We start from the raw sequence: 18,157 nt of genomic DNA, 5'->3' as shown, positions 1-18,157 counted from the left end.
TTCATACCAATACAAAAGACAGTTTAGGATCAAGTTTATTTTTCAGTTTTTATTAATGAACAGAAATTAAAACAAAGTTTATACAGCATTGAAGAGGCGAAAAATAGGACTTGAAAAGAGTGACCATGGCAGGATAGTGCCAACTTGTTCAGCCGTCCCACGTGTCATAGTCCACAAACTGCCAAATCTCCGTCCTGGCTCCAAAAAAACCCTATAAATTCAAAGGACCCAAACAAAAAAAAACCTATAAAATGCAGCCGATCTGGCATAAGCAACCGTCTTCAGACCGGTTAAACATCACAATGACACAGAGACGACACCTTTTTTAAGAAGCCTGAGAAATAAAAGAAAAGTATGTAACGATGTAATATGTAACGAGACGAGACAGAAGTATGAGTAACACAGCGTTAAGGCTACATTAAAGACCGGCTGAGGCAGGGCATGAGATCAGAGGGAGTACCCATTGGTACACATGTAGAGGAGCAATGACGGGTATCACTAAGGGAAATATGAGCTTGGTAAAGGTCCCAATATACTCACAGCACTTTGTCTCAAACCTCGCACTTTGTCAGTGCGAACTTTGTTCGCACTGACAAAGTGCGAGGTTTGAGACCGAATCGAAAGGCAGGTTTGAGACCGAATCGAAGCCCTGCATCGGGATTCAACCAGCACAGTGTGCACTTGGCTACTCTACCAAACATACATTCCTTTACCTTACCTTGCTATTGATCAGCCCACAAAACAGTTCAACAGCCCTAACAGAAAAACTCCCGTCTCGCTTCAAGTACAACAGGCAGAGCCCCAACATGCAGTGTGCCGAGGCCTACCGTGTGCAGCGGAGGAGGTCAAGGGGCTCCAGCTGTCTTCTGGATCTGCTCTTTGAGGATGAGAATGCTCTGTCTCTGCTCCGGGGGCAGCATGGCGATCTGTTCAGGGGTGAGCTGGAGCACTTGCATGATCAAGGCGGCCTGCAGGAGGGAGAGGAGAAAAAAAAACAGCAGAACCAAATGAGAACACAGTTGCTAACGGGACGTGACATAGGCCACGTGCAATTTTGTAATGAGCAAATTTAACCATTTGTTCATCAGCATTTCTATGAATCCAAAAATAGGAGTATTGACAGAACATTATTGTGACCATGTTTTGGTAGTCGAGTTAGGACGGGGGAGAGAGCAGTGAGGCCCACCTTCTCCTGGTCTTGTGAGGAGACCTGGCTTTGGCTCGGGCTGAAGCCTCCTCCAGACTGTGGGACGCCAGGACCCTTGAGCAAGGCAAGATAAAAACATGAGCATCAGCTAGCGGCATCTGCTCTATGATTCTTCTCGAAGTGGAGCCTAGATATGTGAAAGGCCCTCTGTTGCTGCTGAATTGAAATATTATTCTGCAATCAATGTTGGAGAAAATGGTTTTGAGGCCGAAATTTGTGGCCATCCCGTCGTCTTTGTTTCATAATACTGAAACTGTTGCAAAAGGGAAGGCTACTATATATTTTTAGCTCCGAGCATAAATCATTGAGGGACGCCAGACAGATCATCCGCGGATAACACAACAATTTGACAAGCATAACAATGGACACTAGTAGTTCCTTTACCGGTCTTGCAGGTGGCGGCACATTGGCAGCCATGTTGTGTTGTCCTTGCCCCTGCATTCCCCCTCCAGCGATGGGAACTCTCTGCCCCGCCGCAGGCCCGCGGGCGTCCATGGCTCTGGGGTCACGACCTGAAACAAGGACCCCGGTTATGGTGGGGCTCAGAACAGGACCCGGATGCTGAGGGCCCTTAACTATGATGCCCGAGTAAAATGCCACCCCTTGTTGTGTCACACTTCGCTGCAGGGGAAATGACAGGCATGATTGAGTGTGCGGATTCCATGCTTAGGTTGGACAGACGCACGTACACAAACACAAACAAAAAAGGGGATGGAATTTCTATAATAGTTATACTACTATGGCATCGGAGGTCATGTTTCTGGAACATTCCGGGAAACCACAGAGTGCTTGATGGAAACCACAGCCAATTGGGTGGATTAGACCTGAACGCAATGAACCCAAGCCAAAGTTAAGCCAATTTCCGAAATGAGAAGCAGTGACAAAGACTTCAAATACCAACGGAGGGTGAGACGGTGACATGACAGCGGGCGTACAGGACGGCCCGAGGGAGGCATTCCTCTGATGGAGGTGGCGGGGGAGGAGGCAGTAGAGGCCACAGACCAGGTGCCGTGCATGATCTGCTCATTGAGGACTTGTGTCCACAGAAAATCTTTCTCTGGCAGAAAAGGACTGGCAGGGCGCCGAAGAGTGACGGGGAGATTGAGATCTCCCCGTCACCCAGGTTTTGTTCCTATGACAACATAAAAACACCACTTTAACCGTCGCTGTACGACAGGCGGCGTCGTGTCCTTCTTTATGATCTACATCGGACATATCCTCCATTATTCCTGTTTACAAGGGTACCGAGCCCACCCGGTCGTCTATATTATGGGTTGCCTTGAAAGGAGTGGCGGGGACCACACCAGTACCTTACTCGGAAGTCGAGATTGTTGGGAGCGGTCACACAGAAAAGGTGGCGCGCTCTGAGAAAAAGGCTGGCAGAAGCGTATTTCCTCAGGGCGGACACATGTCGCTACAGTCATTAAAAAACGTGAACAAGTGCCCTAAGACGCATACAAGCCTAGACAAATATATACACGTGTCACATGTGGGAAAAAAAGAAGAAACAACCCCATTACATTCCGCCCTTCAGCCCAGGTAATGAATGACGAATGAAAGGAGATAATCCAACATAAAATGTCAGACAGCCTAAGCACAATCCTGCAGCTATTTATCTACCTAGATAACAAAACTTATCAGCGATGCCTGATAATAGGCTGAAGGGGAAGGGGACAGTGGCCACCACACTGATCGAACTACATTTGTTGTGTGCAGGTGTCTTTGCAAGTATTTCTTATAGTTTGAGTGGTTGGTGTGCATTGAAAAATAAATTCCAGTAAAGGGTAGCCCTGGTTTTGAAAGGTTTTGGGAGGACTTCGTCATCGTATCAATGCAGCCATAGAATCAGTTTTTAGCAGAAATGGTTAAACAAACAGTTAAACCTAAATGTGCACTGCTGGACTTATTTATAAATCAGTGGAAGGAAAGCCAGCCGTATTCGCTGCTTTTCCTACCGGATAAGGAAAAAGCTCCATCAACTTACTCCGTTGGGAACGATCGTTACGTTAACCTGATCGGCTGCGAGCACAGTATGTCAAAGCATGGCTCCAAATCAACCTGCTTAGGGGCAAAAGGCCAGTCCCTTGACCTGGGACTCTAGAGAGAGGGTCTGAAACAAACACAGGAGCTGGCGTCTCACAACCAGGCTGACCGTAGCTACCTCGGCTCTCTATCGGTGGTCCCCGGGGCTCCATCATGGGCGGTCCTCTGGGGTCCCCCATCATGTTCCTCTGCTCCCCCATGGGTGGGCCTCTCATATCGTGGGGGGGCCCTCTCATGTCTGGCGGCGGGCCACTGCCCATTTGGCCCATGTGCATTGGTGGCGCCTGGTGGGGTGGCGGCGGCCCCATGTAACCACTGCAAGACACAAGGGGGGGGGGGGGGGGGGGGGGGGAATGAATGTCAGGGACCGTCTCCAGAACATCAACTGATAACATGACTGCCGCATCAGTCGTTGAGTGGAATAAATCTACTGCCGTCTGGATCGAATGAATGAAACCCCCACTGGTTTAGACCCTCGCATCACTTCAAGTAACTTATTTGGTCTTATTTATTCATGTGCAACTGGGACGATGTGCGTGCGGGATGTGAGCTGAATGCCAATGCCCTTGTTTCAACCACCGAGGGCAAACCTCTGATGTTTTTTTTTAATCAGACTTCAAGGCAGGAAGGGAGAGGCTGGGGATCTGTGTGGTCATGTTGCGCTGACGAGGAGGCGGAGTCTTACGCGGGCTCGATGACCTCTCCTGTGACAGACAGAAGAGAGCCGCCCCGGGGGTCGTTAGGCCCGTCTCCAAGCAGGCCTCGGGGGGGCAGCCCACCTGGCCCTGGAGGGGGAGACGCCAGGATAGATTTACAAGTGAGTGCGTCTCTCTCTCTCTCTCTCTCACACACAAAGCATGGCCATGTAGAAGCATCTTAGACGGTCAGAGAGCCAAACAAACAAAGTTGGCGTTCACTTCTGTCACTGGAACTTTTAAGAGCATTAAATGAGTAGGCTTGATGACAGACTATTATCTAAGCTACATAGTGGTTAGTATAGTGGTTACACCTTGAACATACTTACTGTAATAGGAAACAACTTGGTCCCGCTGATACAGCTTTTGTACAATGCAGCCTTATTTTGTGTTGTTCATGTTGAACTTATTCATTTTAAGAAACAAGTCACAATGTGTTACATTTCATCTAGCTCGATGATACAAATCACCTTGACATATCTCTAGTCAATGCTGACAGATTGTGATTTGATAAAGTTACCAATAAAATCCCGTCATCCATATATTCTGCAAATAAAATATGCTGGGGTACCTCTACCAAATATGACGATTGGTTGAATGCCATCGTATGATTAAAAGCTATCCAACCACAGCAAGAAGTTGAATGTTCTTTTATTTATATGTCCACAGCACCAAAGTTAAGGTTATTTTTCGACCACAAGACAGACGATTCTGTGGATAACATTGTGGCTTTTGATGGTTTCACTGGGGACTTCAGATCCAACATATTGATTTGTTCTGCCCTAATCTCATTAAAGGCTACAGTCAGGACTATAGGAACATAGTGGAAACAACATCTGATCCAACCATTAAAACCACACACACACACACACACACACACACACACACACACACACACACACGGCAGCAGACCATATTTCGGTGATTCAAGTAAATGGACAGTTGGAGTAACTCTTGAAACAAAAACAATGCTGAGGGATCAATCATACTCAATAGAGCACTGCACCGCCTGAGATCAAGTACTTTGAAGAAAGAGAACATGGCTGGGATTGATTTCTACCTTTGTAGTTTTTTTTCCTCCTCCATAGACACACTCGTTGATTCCAGAACACGAGAGGTTAATTGATTCTCACCTTTAGAAAATGTTAAAACATGTTTGGCCTTACCAGCTTGTGTTACCCAGACAAGCCACACATGAAGACAGTGCAAGTAGATACACAGCTATACTCATCTGAAAATGTAATAACATTAATTTGATGGTGATGAAAGAATGATTGCATGCACATAATGAGACATATGGATTTTAACGGTGGTAGTGCGATATTATAGGAGGAGCTATAATAAAAATAAAAAAAGACGTTGCATAGCCTTTGCCATGGAAAGCCATCATCTGATAATTATATGGTTTAACGATACAAAGAAATATAGAGCGCAATAAAATGTGCGTTATCGTGTTCATTGTCACGTATTGTTGACACTGTATGCGGTTTGTTGTCTTTCTGAATCACTTCAACTCTAAACGATTGCTGCTTGAGATAGGTGGAATAGAAGAGGTAAAACGAATCAGTTGACATGGGAACCGAAAACAGCCGTGTGGAAAAACTGCCAACCGGCCCAACCCTGTGATCATTAACCTGAGAATCACACAGTCATCGGCTTCATTTCATTTCCGCCATTACACCAACACACCTGCCAATTTCTTTCACAGATTAAAAGAAAAAAAAAAAAAATAAAGGTTTTGCAGGAAGTTTTAAAAGGTTAAATAGACAAAGCCTTTTGTTGAGATGAATGCAACCATGTGTATATAGGAGGGCTCAATCAAAAAAAAAAACGTAGAAAAACAATCACCTTTATTGCTCTCGAGAAGGTGTGTGCGGTACCATGGTATTCCAGGGTATTTAGAAATACCGTCAAAAATACAAAGACACTCCTATTTGTAATGTGACTGTTAATGCAACTGTTGTCCAACATCTTATGAATACATCTGAAGCCGTCGATTGACAGCACCCCTCTCTTTAGGGCCATCCTTTGGTCAATATTTCTACAGAAAGGCGAATTACCAAGCACTCTGCACTGAACAACAGCCTAGCTAAAGTGCAATAACCCTGATACGATTCAAGATTCTAAATATGAATATTACATTCAACAGCAGTAAAAAGTGGGTAAATAACTGCTGGGGCCAATTTAGCTCCGTTGTGGTTGTAACGCAACTGTTACAACCACAACGAGCATTTTTATAAAGTACAGGTTAAACTGTTTAAAATAGACTAATATAGGTTAAACAGATTTTCAGGCAAGACCTGTCTAAGTAGGCTAATTTAATTAGACACAGCATTATTGGCTAGACAATATCACACATGCTGATCACTTCAGTCCCCAACTCACCTTTGCCGGTTTTTTATTATTATCGTGTTAATAATACACACATAACCTATACCCTGGATGTAATGACCGGGAGGTATGAAGGTATGAGGTTATAGATACCGCCCAAGCCTACGCTGCAGTGGGGGAGACGGCAGCTAGGGGGGTTGGGGTTAGTACCTTGGGACCGCTCGGTAGCGGCCTGAACAGAAGCTCCTGTGGGAGAATGCTGGAGGTTCCCTGAGCCAGCGTTAAAGCAAAGAGAACAGCAGACAAGACACTCAGAGAAGAGAGCAGCAGACAAGAGACTCAGCGAAGAGAACGCCACTTTAAACACACACTTTAGACATGCACTCTCACACTCAGCAAGGGGGAAACTTTGTTGAATGGGATATAGAGTCGTTCGTCACAGTTTAGAAGCCATAAAGTCATTCAACCCAGGGAACTGAACCCTCCAAAACAATTTGGTCAGTGGAGAAAAAAAGGCATGGATACAATGTTATAGTGAAGGGTTAAATGGTTGTGAAGATTTAGTTATACTTAACAAAGACACCACAGACACAATGCTATGTTGCCACCTAGTGATGCAACGCAGCTTGGACAAGCACAAAGCATGCTGGCAGACAGAGACGACTTCCAACGCTTAAATAAAAAAAAAATCCAAACAGGAAAAGACATGCTCAGCTAATTCCGGGTCTATTAATGGCCGATGATCGTTTAATTTAAATAAATCAAAAATTAAAAAATGAATAACTATTAAAACAGTTGTGTCAACTTCTACAGCAACCATTTTCCAAAAATAAGTTAAAATAAGGAAGAGGCCTTACTCTTCGGTTGATTTTTCCCATAACTCAGCTCATGAATCAATGATAATTTTTTTACTTTTATTATTTCCATTATTTCTCAACCCCAAGAGTGAAGACGAACTCACTGCTATATGAAGTTATAAAGCTGGTTCTTTCAATTATTAACCTAGGCCGGTACGACATGACAACTAATAAGGCTTAAATAGTTAAAAAGTTAATAACAAGAATATACTCAAACATAAATCCTCAATAACCAATTCATGGAGTACGGCGCAGGGGTTACCTGGTGGGCCCACGGGTCCGGGTAACGGGGCTTGCCCCTGGACCATGGGGGGAGGCTGCATCATCTGAGGGGCTCCGTTCACATGCATGCCCGTTTGCTGAGGAATGAAAAACCCAATGGAGTTATTAGCAATTGTTAAGTATGAGAAAATGAAAATCATTATCAGCCGTCATTTGCAAGAAGGAACGAAAGACGAAAGAAAATACGTTAAAAAAAGCATGAAAGAGAGAACGAAAGACAGAACCTCAAGCTAACCACTCCCTCGGAAGAGCGAGGGAAGGAGGAGGTAGGGCTAGAGGATGTGAAAGAGTGAGGCGTCACCATGGGCTGTGGCTGGGGCACCGGGGCGGCCACCTGGGCTGAAGGAGGAATGGATGCTGAAGGTCCCTGGTTGGTGATCAAAGGTGCGACTGTATTCTGCCGGTGGAGCATTTTCTGTAGGAACAATGGTCACCAGGTCAAAACAAGAGGTCCTCCTCCGCTATGGGATCTATTTACTGCTGCATTAGGACAGCGCACCGAGTTAGAACACCATGGCCTTGTTCACACTGCAAGCCTTAGAGCTCGATTTGATGCATTGCTCTGGGTGAATGTTGGGCTGCTCACCTGATGGCAGTGTGAACTGGTCACAGTCCAAACTGACCCGCAGGCGCAAAATAACAATAACAAAATCTGTTGCATCCGCATGGAAGTCAACACTGCGGCCAATGAAGTCAGTGTTTACTGTTAAATGTACAAGTCGATATGAAGAAGTGTTGACAAGGTGTGGCTATCTTCACACTGGTGGATATAGATTCAAAATATGACATGAAAAACCAAACTTTTTTTTTTTTTATGAGCAATTAATCCCAATTGAGCACTAAGGCAGGGGCTTGATGTGAACAAAGACTCCCTAATAACAAAGCTTTTGATTTAACACTGCATCAGTAAAGCAACAGAGCTCGAGGAGGACCGTTCCTCTCACCAAAGCGATTTCTGGATCCACGATCCTCATGACCACCTGGGCCTGCAGCAAAGCGTAGGCCAGCTGTGGGTTCTGCAGCAGCATGTTCCTCGCCTCTTGGGGACTGTTTTGGACACAAAGCTGGAAAATAGTAGATGTTTAGAGGGCAGGATCAAACGTTAACGCCCAATGGACATGCAATTGTATTTAGAATCACATAAAACTATCAGTAAGGCTTTGGGCTGAGACCAGGTCTTAAATCCATCAAGTCAGCTTTATGACTTTAACACTACTAAATGACAAAAATAGTCTCATACGGTCTATTAACTAATTAAACGATGAATTGACTAAGGAGGTATACAGCCACACACATTTTAGATCTCTGAATATCCTCGTCAACTGGGATATTTACAGAGTGTATGAAGTGATTACTGTAAAAAAGAAAAACATTGCATCAGCTTACTAAAAGCAGAGGTCTAAAAATAAATAAAGGGCATCTGATGTCAGATGTGAAACATGCAATAATTCAACATTTGCTATTTTCGCCCATCCCTTATCACAACATGAAACAAGCGCACCTTCATTTGTTTCATGAGCTCAAACATCTGCTCTGGGGGCAGACTGGCCACCGCCCTGCTGATTGACTCTGGGGCCTCGTCACACCGTACATTGTCCCCATACGGGGACTCGATGACGGGTGCACCGGTGCCCAAACCTAAGCATGGAGGGAAAAAAGACAAAGTCCCGGTAAGCTAAGATAGAATGCAAATCCCAAAACGTTTTAATCCTCTTCTTAAACGTGGTAATAAGTCCATGAACTCGAACATAAGCCAGGTGATCAAGATATTCATTTAAATAAAACTTGGAAAAAAGTCAAAGGTTTTGACTTTTGTCTCCGACAAACTACTTTGTGAAGGTTCCACTCTGCTCTGAACGAAGGTAACATTCTTTTTGTGACGAGGTGTGTGTGGATCTCTGTCTGGGCAGCGGTTGATCCTTATGGCGGTGCCGGAGAGCGAGTTTCGCTTGTGTGAAGAAAGAGTTATGCTTTCTGTACACTCATAGTATAATGCCTGGCTCCTCTCATATACCACATCGCTCATTATATTGCTCATCCACAACGACGATACAAAAATAGTATCACAAAGCTGCCTTTGGTACTTACCATTTGGATAACATCACCGCTCCTCCCTAGAACCCTTTACGAAAACCCCTTTATTTAAAGCTCAAACCCCTTGAATTAGAAACAGGGGTTTCAAATCACAATTTTGCCCGACATGGGAATCAAGACGGCACCACAACTTACATGACATACAAGCCATTCATGGCAGTTGTAACGAAGGGAGATGAATGGGCAGCACAAACTGTTGATGCTTACTTTTGAGCTCCTCTTTGTTTTTTTCACTGGCAGCGTTGTCAACACGGAGAGCCCGGCCACTGAACTCTCGCCCGTTGAGGTTCCGCATGGCACTGAGAGCCGTCTCCTGGTCCTGATACTCACAAAAGCCATATCCCTTGGGCTTTCCCGTTTCCCTGTCGTACACCAATCTAGAGCAACAGAGAGTTTAGGTTACTTCTTCCTCACAAGGAAACGTACACCTCACAAGGGCCAGATCACACGAAACAGCAGTTTAACACACACACACACACACACACACACACACACACACACACACACACACACACACACACACACACACACACACACACACACACACTTTTAAGGTGAACAGGAACTGAAGACATACAACTTTGTATTACTCACCTAAAACTGACAACAAGTCCCACTTCGGAGAAGATGTCTTTAAGCTGCTCCTCCGTAGCTTCATACGGAATATTCCCCACTACAAAAAATGTGTAACGTTATATTTGTAGTTCATCATGCTTGTTGGTTAACTCCATCACTCTTTACCTCGTTACCTAGGTTAGCTAGCAGCACAACGTTAGCATGCTCACTAGCAGCAATACGCCTGTCCCTTGGCGAAATACTTAGTTTGTTAAAATGATAATGACTGCATAATTAGCCAAGCTACATAAAGAAACTCACCAAACACTGAACGCAGTGACCGGTCGACGGCTGGGTCTCTGTTCGCCGCCGCGGCGGCAACTGCAGCCGCTAGATTCGCCATTTTGGGGACAAAAACAAGTGCAACACAAGGAAGGGAAGAATGCAAATCAAATCAATTTCCGTTTTCACGTTTGTCGACAATGGACGCTGAGAAAAACTCAAAACGCAATACACAGCTATAAATCTATACTGCTAATCCATCAGTGAATGACCACCAAAACAATACGTTTCAATGTTGAGTTACATTAGAACAGTGCCTTTGCATTGCACAATGTGGACAGGGCAACGTGGTTATGAAGTCGAATGCGTCACAAGGTGGCGCTGTTTCCCTCGGTTGACCCATAAATCCTGCGGACTTCCTATAATAAAAACTGTAACGTTAAACTACATCAATACTTTTCAAACTAGTCAGGTTTAATTGCCTGTACTCCTCACATTGAACGGCACAAGACGTGTCTACAACTGAGACCTCGACATGTGACAAAACAACTGAATAGGTAAGTTATTTGTGTTTTAATTGGCAAAATGAATCACATTTCTTGCTAGCTACGTGAATTAGGTACAGACACAAGGTGAGTTTATTAAAGTCCTATCCATGGAGTGTATTTTTTACACACACACGCTGCAGTATTCCTATCCTGTATTACTTGTACAAGATGTTGTTACCTTAGTGTTCATTTTACAGTAACTAACTACATGCATGTTGAATCGTTATATTATAAAACAATGTAAGTTCATTACGATAACGTCGTGCTCACGATATTACACGATAAGTTAACGCTTCTCTGCGTCGGGACAATAAAGCTATAGTTTAGTTATAAGTTAACGTAATAAACCGGCTATTGCCAAACAAAGCCTACATGTTTTAATCATAAACAATATCATCGTTTTAGCAAACGTGTAATGGCATATTAGAATTAATGTTCACCGGGAAAACTCAATGAACTAAAATCAATGGTTCCACTGGGGCTCGAACCCAGGACCTTCTGCGTGTAAAGCAGACGTGATAACCACTACACTATGGAACCAGTTGTCCTATGCTAGTGTTTGAAGTGTTTATGAAGGCAGCATGTTCATCCGTGCGGAGCCGCGTTACGTTACGAGGTACCGGACAGTGTACGGCCATTACGGACCGAATAGGGTGGAGTCGCGGTTTTTTTTTTGTGCAACCGCGCTACATAACTTGCATGTGGACCCAAATCAAGTTTTCGGTTTTCCTTGAAGAGGTTAATTCCTTCTTCTTCTTCTTGAGAGTTTTATTAAATCCCTAAGGATAACATTAGGTCAGAGGCTGGGCTGTGCTGGGCAGGACAGGGTGGTGCTCGACTGAGGCCGCAGAGGGGATGCTGTTTTCGCTATGATTTCTCGGTTTGGCAGCCCTTGACCACGCATTAACAGTTGGGTTAACCGACTCACGACACAAGGCAGAAGTCAAATAAAAGTGCTGGAGTTTTTTGTTTGCTGGTTATGACAAGGTATTTATTGCAGAACAACAAGTTACCGTCTGCAGAGAGTACTGAAGCAGACGTGTTTTGTATAACAAAGATGTACACGCTAGACTACAGCGTGTCCTGTAGGCCTACATACTCTGAGGTCAATTTAGTTTGAACTTCCACTATTTTGGCATACAGAAATCAAAGACCCACTTGAAATCACAAAGTCAATCAATGATAAAATCGATATGTTTGGTTATGATTTACTGCAAAGCATTTTTATAAAGGGGTGGTGTTTATACGTATCTGAACCGTCTATTCCTAAATCCTCCATTCTGGGGGGAGACGGGTACCTCTACCTGCTGTTAGGGCCAATACTACTTGTGAGATTTTCCGAATTACGGTTGAAATCCACGAATTTTGAGGTTTATAAATGGTTAGGTTAAGGCTTGGCTATTAGTAGGAGAATTGGTTATTTTGGACCAAGTAATTGCTTGGGGTTGGATTCTTTTGTTTGTGGTGGTTGGAGGTCAAAGTAAAGATCTGGGTAGTACTATTATCACAGGAGTCTGTCAGCACCACATTACACATTACAGTGCAATACTCTATTCAGATTTCTGTTGTTCAGCTTCGATCTCTGGCATGAACAGATGTCCGATCAGATGTCCACATGCAAAAGTATCAGAAATTATTTGAAAAGAGCCAATCCACATGGTGTGAAGGTCCATGTGACGTGTGCTTTCCACTGTGCTTATAGACAAAATGTAGATCTTCATCATGCAGCCACCCCAAAACAAAATCTGTTTTGGGCCACTGCAAAGTCAGCATGGCCTTGGGCTCGGAGGGTTCAATGCTCAGGCTGGGACACCTTTTTTTGTCATTTCTAGCTTGTATAATTCCTCTTGGTCGTTTGCCATGTTTTGTCTAATATCGTTTATTTTGTGAAGAAAACAATTGACCCAAAACTGATTCCTGCATTAATTTGAAAAAAAATCTGCTAGACAAATATGTTTGTTATTGTCTGATAATTAGCCTATTTGTTGTTTAACTCTTTTTGAAACCTAACACATTCTATTTTCTACATTCAGAGAATGCTCATTGCTCATGCAGCGGAAATGGCTTTACCAAACAATAAATGACTTGATTGGAAACAAATTTACCAAATGTTAATAATCTATAGCCAATTTAAACATTATTGCCAGCTGCCGGTTTTCTGTGAGGATTTATTATGTTTTCCTAAATACTAAAGCCTCAATGCAGACTGCCAAAAAGAGTAATGAGAATTGTAAAAGACTAAGTCTATAACATTTTCATCAATGTATTTTCAAAAGTTTACTGACCGGGAGAACGCTGCAAACAAATATTTATAGAGCCTGTAGATCGAGTGCAACATACAACACTCAAGAGGAGTTAGTGTACCCAAGACTTATCTTTTAAAATCTTATAGTGTGCAAATGTGAGTTCACTCACCGCTTTCACACATGTGGTCTTACCCTGCAATGTTCCGGAAGAGTGCCTGTATGGGGCCATGCGTGGATTGGATATAATATTCCAGAAAATCTGCTCCAGCAATATGCCTGCTCAGGAGGTGGTAACATTTCCGGATCACTGTCTGTACAGTCTTTCGCTTAGAGCAAGCAAACCAATAGCAAGACTCCGCTGAGGACGTACATGAAATTGGCGAGGTGCCAATGCTTATCCGGTGATCTGATAGTAATAGCAATACAGCTTCTTGTTCTTATTATTTCCGTTTGCAAACAAGCTCTTTTTTGGAAACAGGACAGGTCCCCAAATAAGGGAGCTCTTCTCAGTGTTTCATTACCACCATATTCCAGACTGTCTCTTGGCCCGTATTCCTGCATTGCTAGGCCATGGGCACAAGACAGAAATGTTCCTGAATGAAGCTGCATGTGTGAACATTGTAAATCACTAACAGTGCCTCCAATATTATCCCAGTAATTTACCTGGTACTATGTGTAAAAGGGGCTTTACACTTCCTTTCCGGGCAGCTAAGGCAAACATTTCCTTCTGTTGGTAGTGGGGCTGCGATTTCTCAGTATATTGCGCCAACATATCTTTGCTGCAACAATCTTCTTACTGATGCTTACAAAGTTAGGCTGTAACCTGACCTTGATGACCCCAGGCTTTCTGCACTGAATTTACAGGTGGTCTGGTCAAGGAAAAAAAGAAGAGCCAGGTTTTATTTAATTTATGATTTTCCCAAGCAAATGCTAGTTTTTCATCTGCCATAATGAAAATAGCATGACAGCAATATGTTTCTATATAAACGATAGAAAACATCAAATATATGGGAAAGGGTTTATGAATCATAAAGAACAACTTAACTGATCACCATCTTAAAAATAGAATTCAGCCTGGTAGTATTATTAATTAGTAGCATTGGGACCACTGACACCTTTGGAAGGAGTGATGGATGAAATGGTATCTGTGGAACTTGGAACTTTTGTACGAAAAAATAAAATTGGTGCAAAGTAATATCAACTCTAATGTACAAATAACAAGGCTATAGATGATTGTTGATGCAATAGATTATGTAGTAATGCTAACAACAATATTACCTACAGATATTTGAGGTGTAGCCATCTTTAGCATTGCATATGTGGATTTTAGATTTCTACTTCATAAGGCTGATTCTTCATCCTAGTCCACGTGGTTCATCCATTTATAAAGACCCTAAATTCAAAGTCCTAAATTACATAATGAAATACTGTTACGAGTGCAAGGCTTTCTTTTGACGTGAAACTAAATATCAGGTACGGTTTCACCACTTTATCTGTCAGGCATTTCCACAAAGGACACAAGTTGAACGAGACTTGAGCCCTGCTTTTATTATTAATTAAAGGAAGTTTTTTCTACTAACCTAGTAGCTTCTTTCAGACTATTTTCTTTTAAAATATTTTCTGAAAGATATCTGTTGTTGCCCTTCATTATTACAATGCATTGAAACCCACAACAATCTTAAATTACAATTTATATTGTGCAGCAATCCCCAACAATAAGAATATCATTCCACACTGAACACTTCAACAGTTAGATACATATTTACAAATCTAGGATAAGATGCGCGGAGGGGGCTTGAACATTAGTTGTTATTTTCATTATGTTCATTTATTCTATTGTTTGTTAAATGGTTTAGGTATTGGCGCACATTATACAAACAAAGCAGTTGGAAGAAGAGCTCTTATTGGAGTTCTAATGTGATTCGCTGTCTAGAACTGGTAGAGAGCCATACAATAATCCCATCTATGAATCTGTAGATGTTCATATATGTTCCAGCAATCCATCCGCCTACCTTTCCAAAACTGGAATGAAGCAAAGGCATTCTTCCCAGGGGCTTTGACCAGTCAACTCTGGGGTTTGGGGTTGATGTTAAACAGTGTCTTTTGCAAATTGCTAATGCTCGTATTGCAATCTGTTCGACTTTTAAGTGTCCCATGCTCACCAGTTCTCTCAAATACATTGGTTACAGTCATTTAAACATACATTTTGTATGCAGACATGTTGTCATGAGCTACCACTTTAAACACAAACTCTCTCGTGAATCACTCAATATCAAGAATACTTTGCAATAAAATGGTGTTGGCTTGGTTAAGGAACAGCTATTCTGTTATTTTTCATTTAAAGTGTCAAGTCTTTCGCCAGACAGGCAAAGCAGGGATGATTAAAGCTGATAGGGGGAAAAGGGCTGCCTGGAATGGAGACATGTTTGTATTTAAAAGACATTCAATATAGGTTGTGGCCTTACTACAATAATGTCTTGTTTCGGGGTGGGTTAGTGTATGGTGTATGGTGTCTGGCAGCGAATGTCAAATATTCAATGAGTATTGAATATGAGACTAACTGTATCCTGCTGTGGAGTTGAATATTCTGGTGCATGAGATTTGATGGCATCAGCCGGGGTACAGTACGGGGTCTGAGATGGGTCGAAAAGGACTGAAAAAACATAAGCACATTAAAGGAAAACGCAAAAGCCACAACACAGATGCAAAAGCCACAAGTCAAATGCCAAAGCCACAACAGAATAACAGAAGTGATCGTCAATAGATGTGGACGATGAAACCAGTTTTATGACAGTTGAAGTTTTTTCCCTTTTACAGGTTCAGCCTGCATTCTGAAACGTCATTCTGCACTTTGTGTGGCGAGAACATCAAATTCTCGTATGATGCCGAAAAGTCAATTATTTTCTTGCCCCCATTCCATACTATGAGTCTACAGGTATAATACAATTCTGCAGGCGATTATATCTTGCACGTTTCATTGTCTACATCAGTCGACGCTTGCTTCCATTATGTCGTGGCTTTTTCATTTTGTTTAGTGGCTTTTGCATGTGTGTCGAGGCTTTAGCATTTGTGTTGTGGTGCTTGCCGTTAAGTTGTGTCTTTTTACATTTGGGTTTTCCGTACTTGTGTTTTTCCAATTTGCAAAGCGTTTCGGCTATGCAGTTTGTTCGACGCGTCCCGTCCACGGTAGAAGAGAACTCTGGCTGTGGTTTGAATTCAGCTGCATTAATGTGTCCACGTTGTGGCCAGATGCTGGCCACACAATATGAAGTCCTATCAGAATGTGATCCTGACACCTCCGGAAGTGGTTTGGCTCAAAGGGATCATAGTGTAGGCAAAAATCGAATCGAGTCGGTCTAGACTGGACAGTTGATGTGTGTCGGCGGCCAAGAGTTAATCAAATAGTCCTGTCGAAACAAGTGCAGTAAAGGCAAATACCATGGACAGACAGCACTATAGGGTGGGTTTCCATGGTATCACAAAATTAACCTTTATCTTGTGATACATCATTTTATATATTTAATTTTAATCTACATTGCACTTATTCATAGTACTTAATTGTGTAGCGTCTGCAGTAGCTGCTATCATTGATGTACAGGGGGAATGGGTTAGCCTAGCGATTGTTAGAACTTGCACTTGGTTCTATGAACATCTTTACTGTACTGACAGCTATATATTGTTTCACTTCTTATGACAAATGTACTTATTGTAAGTCACTTTGGATAAAAGCGTCTGCTAAATGCCTTAAAGGTGAATGTAAATGTATATGCCTCTGATTCCATCACAGTATGAAAGTTGAAAATATATTATGTTTAATGTTGTTGTTATTTATTGAAAGAGTGTTAGGTTTTCCTTATATAATATTGTGATAATTCTTTATATTGTGATACATAGTGGCCCATCTCTAAGAGGCCACCTTGAAGATTTTCACGAAAACTTTCTAAGGTCATAATTTTACAAAAATATTTAAACGACAATCAAGCTCACCTTGAATATAGAGTTTTAATTGTGCAGAAATAAGAACAAAAAAAATTTAACCATCTTTTACACAAGACAATCATTAGTTTGTTGGACATAAAAAATTATTAATTTTCCCTTTTATTTTTCAATAAAAGGCTACAATACAAGCAGTGGGTTATTCACACTGTTGTCTGACCTGGTGCTATAATTAGCTATAACTAGCCTAAACAATCACTTATAATAACATTCATCATGGCTGATGGCTTTAAGTGAATGACTTAGAAGTGACTTAGAATTTGCAAGTTGGGCGATTGGTTCATTGATCCTAAGTCCTTAACCATTGCAATGTTCTAATCGGAGTAAAGCCTTATAAGAACGTTGTTCAGTCTATACCGGATAAAAACAGTTTTGGTTGCTTGGCCATTTCATTAGTTTTATTTGGCAGACAACTGCGCTCCTTGTTCGTCATGAATTGAAACACCCTAAGTAACCGAGCGCTGATTGAGAGCGAGACACAAGACAGTCGCCTCATCAGGAGGCTATACTTCTCCACACAAATGCTTCCAAATACCCACAGGAGATGAGTCCGCTGGACGCCAAGCGAGGCATGCCTTCCTGTACGTGACTCTGTGGCAGAACAGAGGAGTTATACCACAGCAACAGGTTCATACAACCACAGAGCTGTGGGGAGAGCCACTGGGGGCCTTCTCTGCCCAACACTATAAGATGGCGTAAGGCCCTCCCCCGGCTGGACACGAAGCCATGCTGGAAGATACCGGTCTGTCTTTGCACCCTCTACAGCCTTTTTTCCACTCTAAACAGCACTGATGTAATGTCACCATCCTTTTATGACAAATAACTGATTCTAATCATCCTTAGTCCCTGGTTAAACGGAATAGGCTGTACAAATCGAATGTGTCCGTTAAAAATAATTATTAATATTTTTTTCAGTACCAATTTTCTTTCTTTTACACACAAAAATATGCACACAAGCTTATCTGAGCCCTTGGAAATTCTATTTTAATTTTGACTGTAGCTTGGTTACACCTCTACTACG

At 42.5% G+C, this 18,157-nt stretch overlaps 1 protein-coding gene and 1 non-coding gene across 4 annotated transcripts; both read right to left on the bottom strand.

Annotated features, from left to right (window-relative positions):
- Nucleotides 1–17: 17 nt before the first annotated feature.
- cstf2 (cleavage stimulation factor, 3' pre-RNA, subunit 2) lies at nt 18–10,695 on the bottom strand. Of its 3 annotated transcripts, none has more exons than XM_030368286.1 (14): nt 10,386–10,695; nt 10,104–10,182; nt 9,717–9,886; nt 8,917–9,059; nt 8,360–8,479; nt 7,717–7,830; nt 7,396–7,492; nt 6,487–6,546; nt 3,936–4,035; nt 3,369–3,565; nt 1,592–1,719; nt 1,187–1,261; nt 828–968; nt 18–211 (listed from the first exon to the last, which is right to left on the bottom strand). In XM_030368286.1, the coding sequence occupies exons 1-13, from the start codon at nt 10,465–10,467 to the stop codon at nt 846–848; spliced, it is 1,488 nt and encodes a 495-aa protein (XP_030224146.1). In that variant the 5' UTR covers nt 10,468–10,695; the 3' UTR covers nt 18–211; nt 828–845. The 3 variants fall into 3 exon arrangements, with proteins under 3 accessions (XP_030224146.1, XP_030224147.1, XP_030224148.1); XM_030368287.1 differs by having other exon boundaries at nt 8,917–9,053; XM_030368288.1 differs by lacking the exon at nt 6,487–6,546.
- A 666-nt stretch (nt 10,696–11,361) lies between these two features.
- On the bottom strand, nt 11,362–11,434 carry trnav-uac (transfer RNA valine (anticodon UAC)). The gene has a single exon. It is a non-coding gene; the product is annotated as a tRNA-Val (tRNA).
- Between the last annotated feature and the right edge of the window lie 6,723 nt (nt 11,435–18,157).

The sequence above is a fragment of the Gadus morhua genome, chromosome 10 (genome assembly GCF_902167405.1).
Source record: "Gadus morhua chromosome 10, gadMor3.0, whole genome shotgun sequence".
In the NCBI taxonomy this organism is placed as follows: domain Eukaryota; kingdom Metazoa; phylum Chordata; class Actinopteri; order Gadiformes; family Gadidae; genus Gadus; species Gadus morhua.
The sequence above is the reverse complement of the archived record's forward strand: the minus strand, read 5'-3'. Positions and strand labels throughout refer to the sequence as shown.

Bases quoted from the DNA above. Each gene is read 5' to 3' on its own strand.
- cstf2 (XM_030368286.1), bottom strand. From the start codon at position 10,467: ATGGCGAATCTAGCGGCTGCAGTTGCCGCCGCGGCGGCGAACAGAGAC. The intron at 7,493-7,716 runs GTGACGCCTCAC...TTCATTCCTCAG, and splicing joins TGCCCCAGCCACAGCCCATG to CAAACGGGCATGCATGTGAA. The intron at 1,720-3,368 runs GTAGCTACGGTC...TCCTTGTTTCAG, and splicing joins ACCACCGATAGAGAGCCGAG to GTCGTGACCCCAGAGCCATG.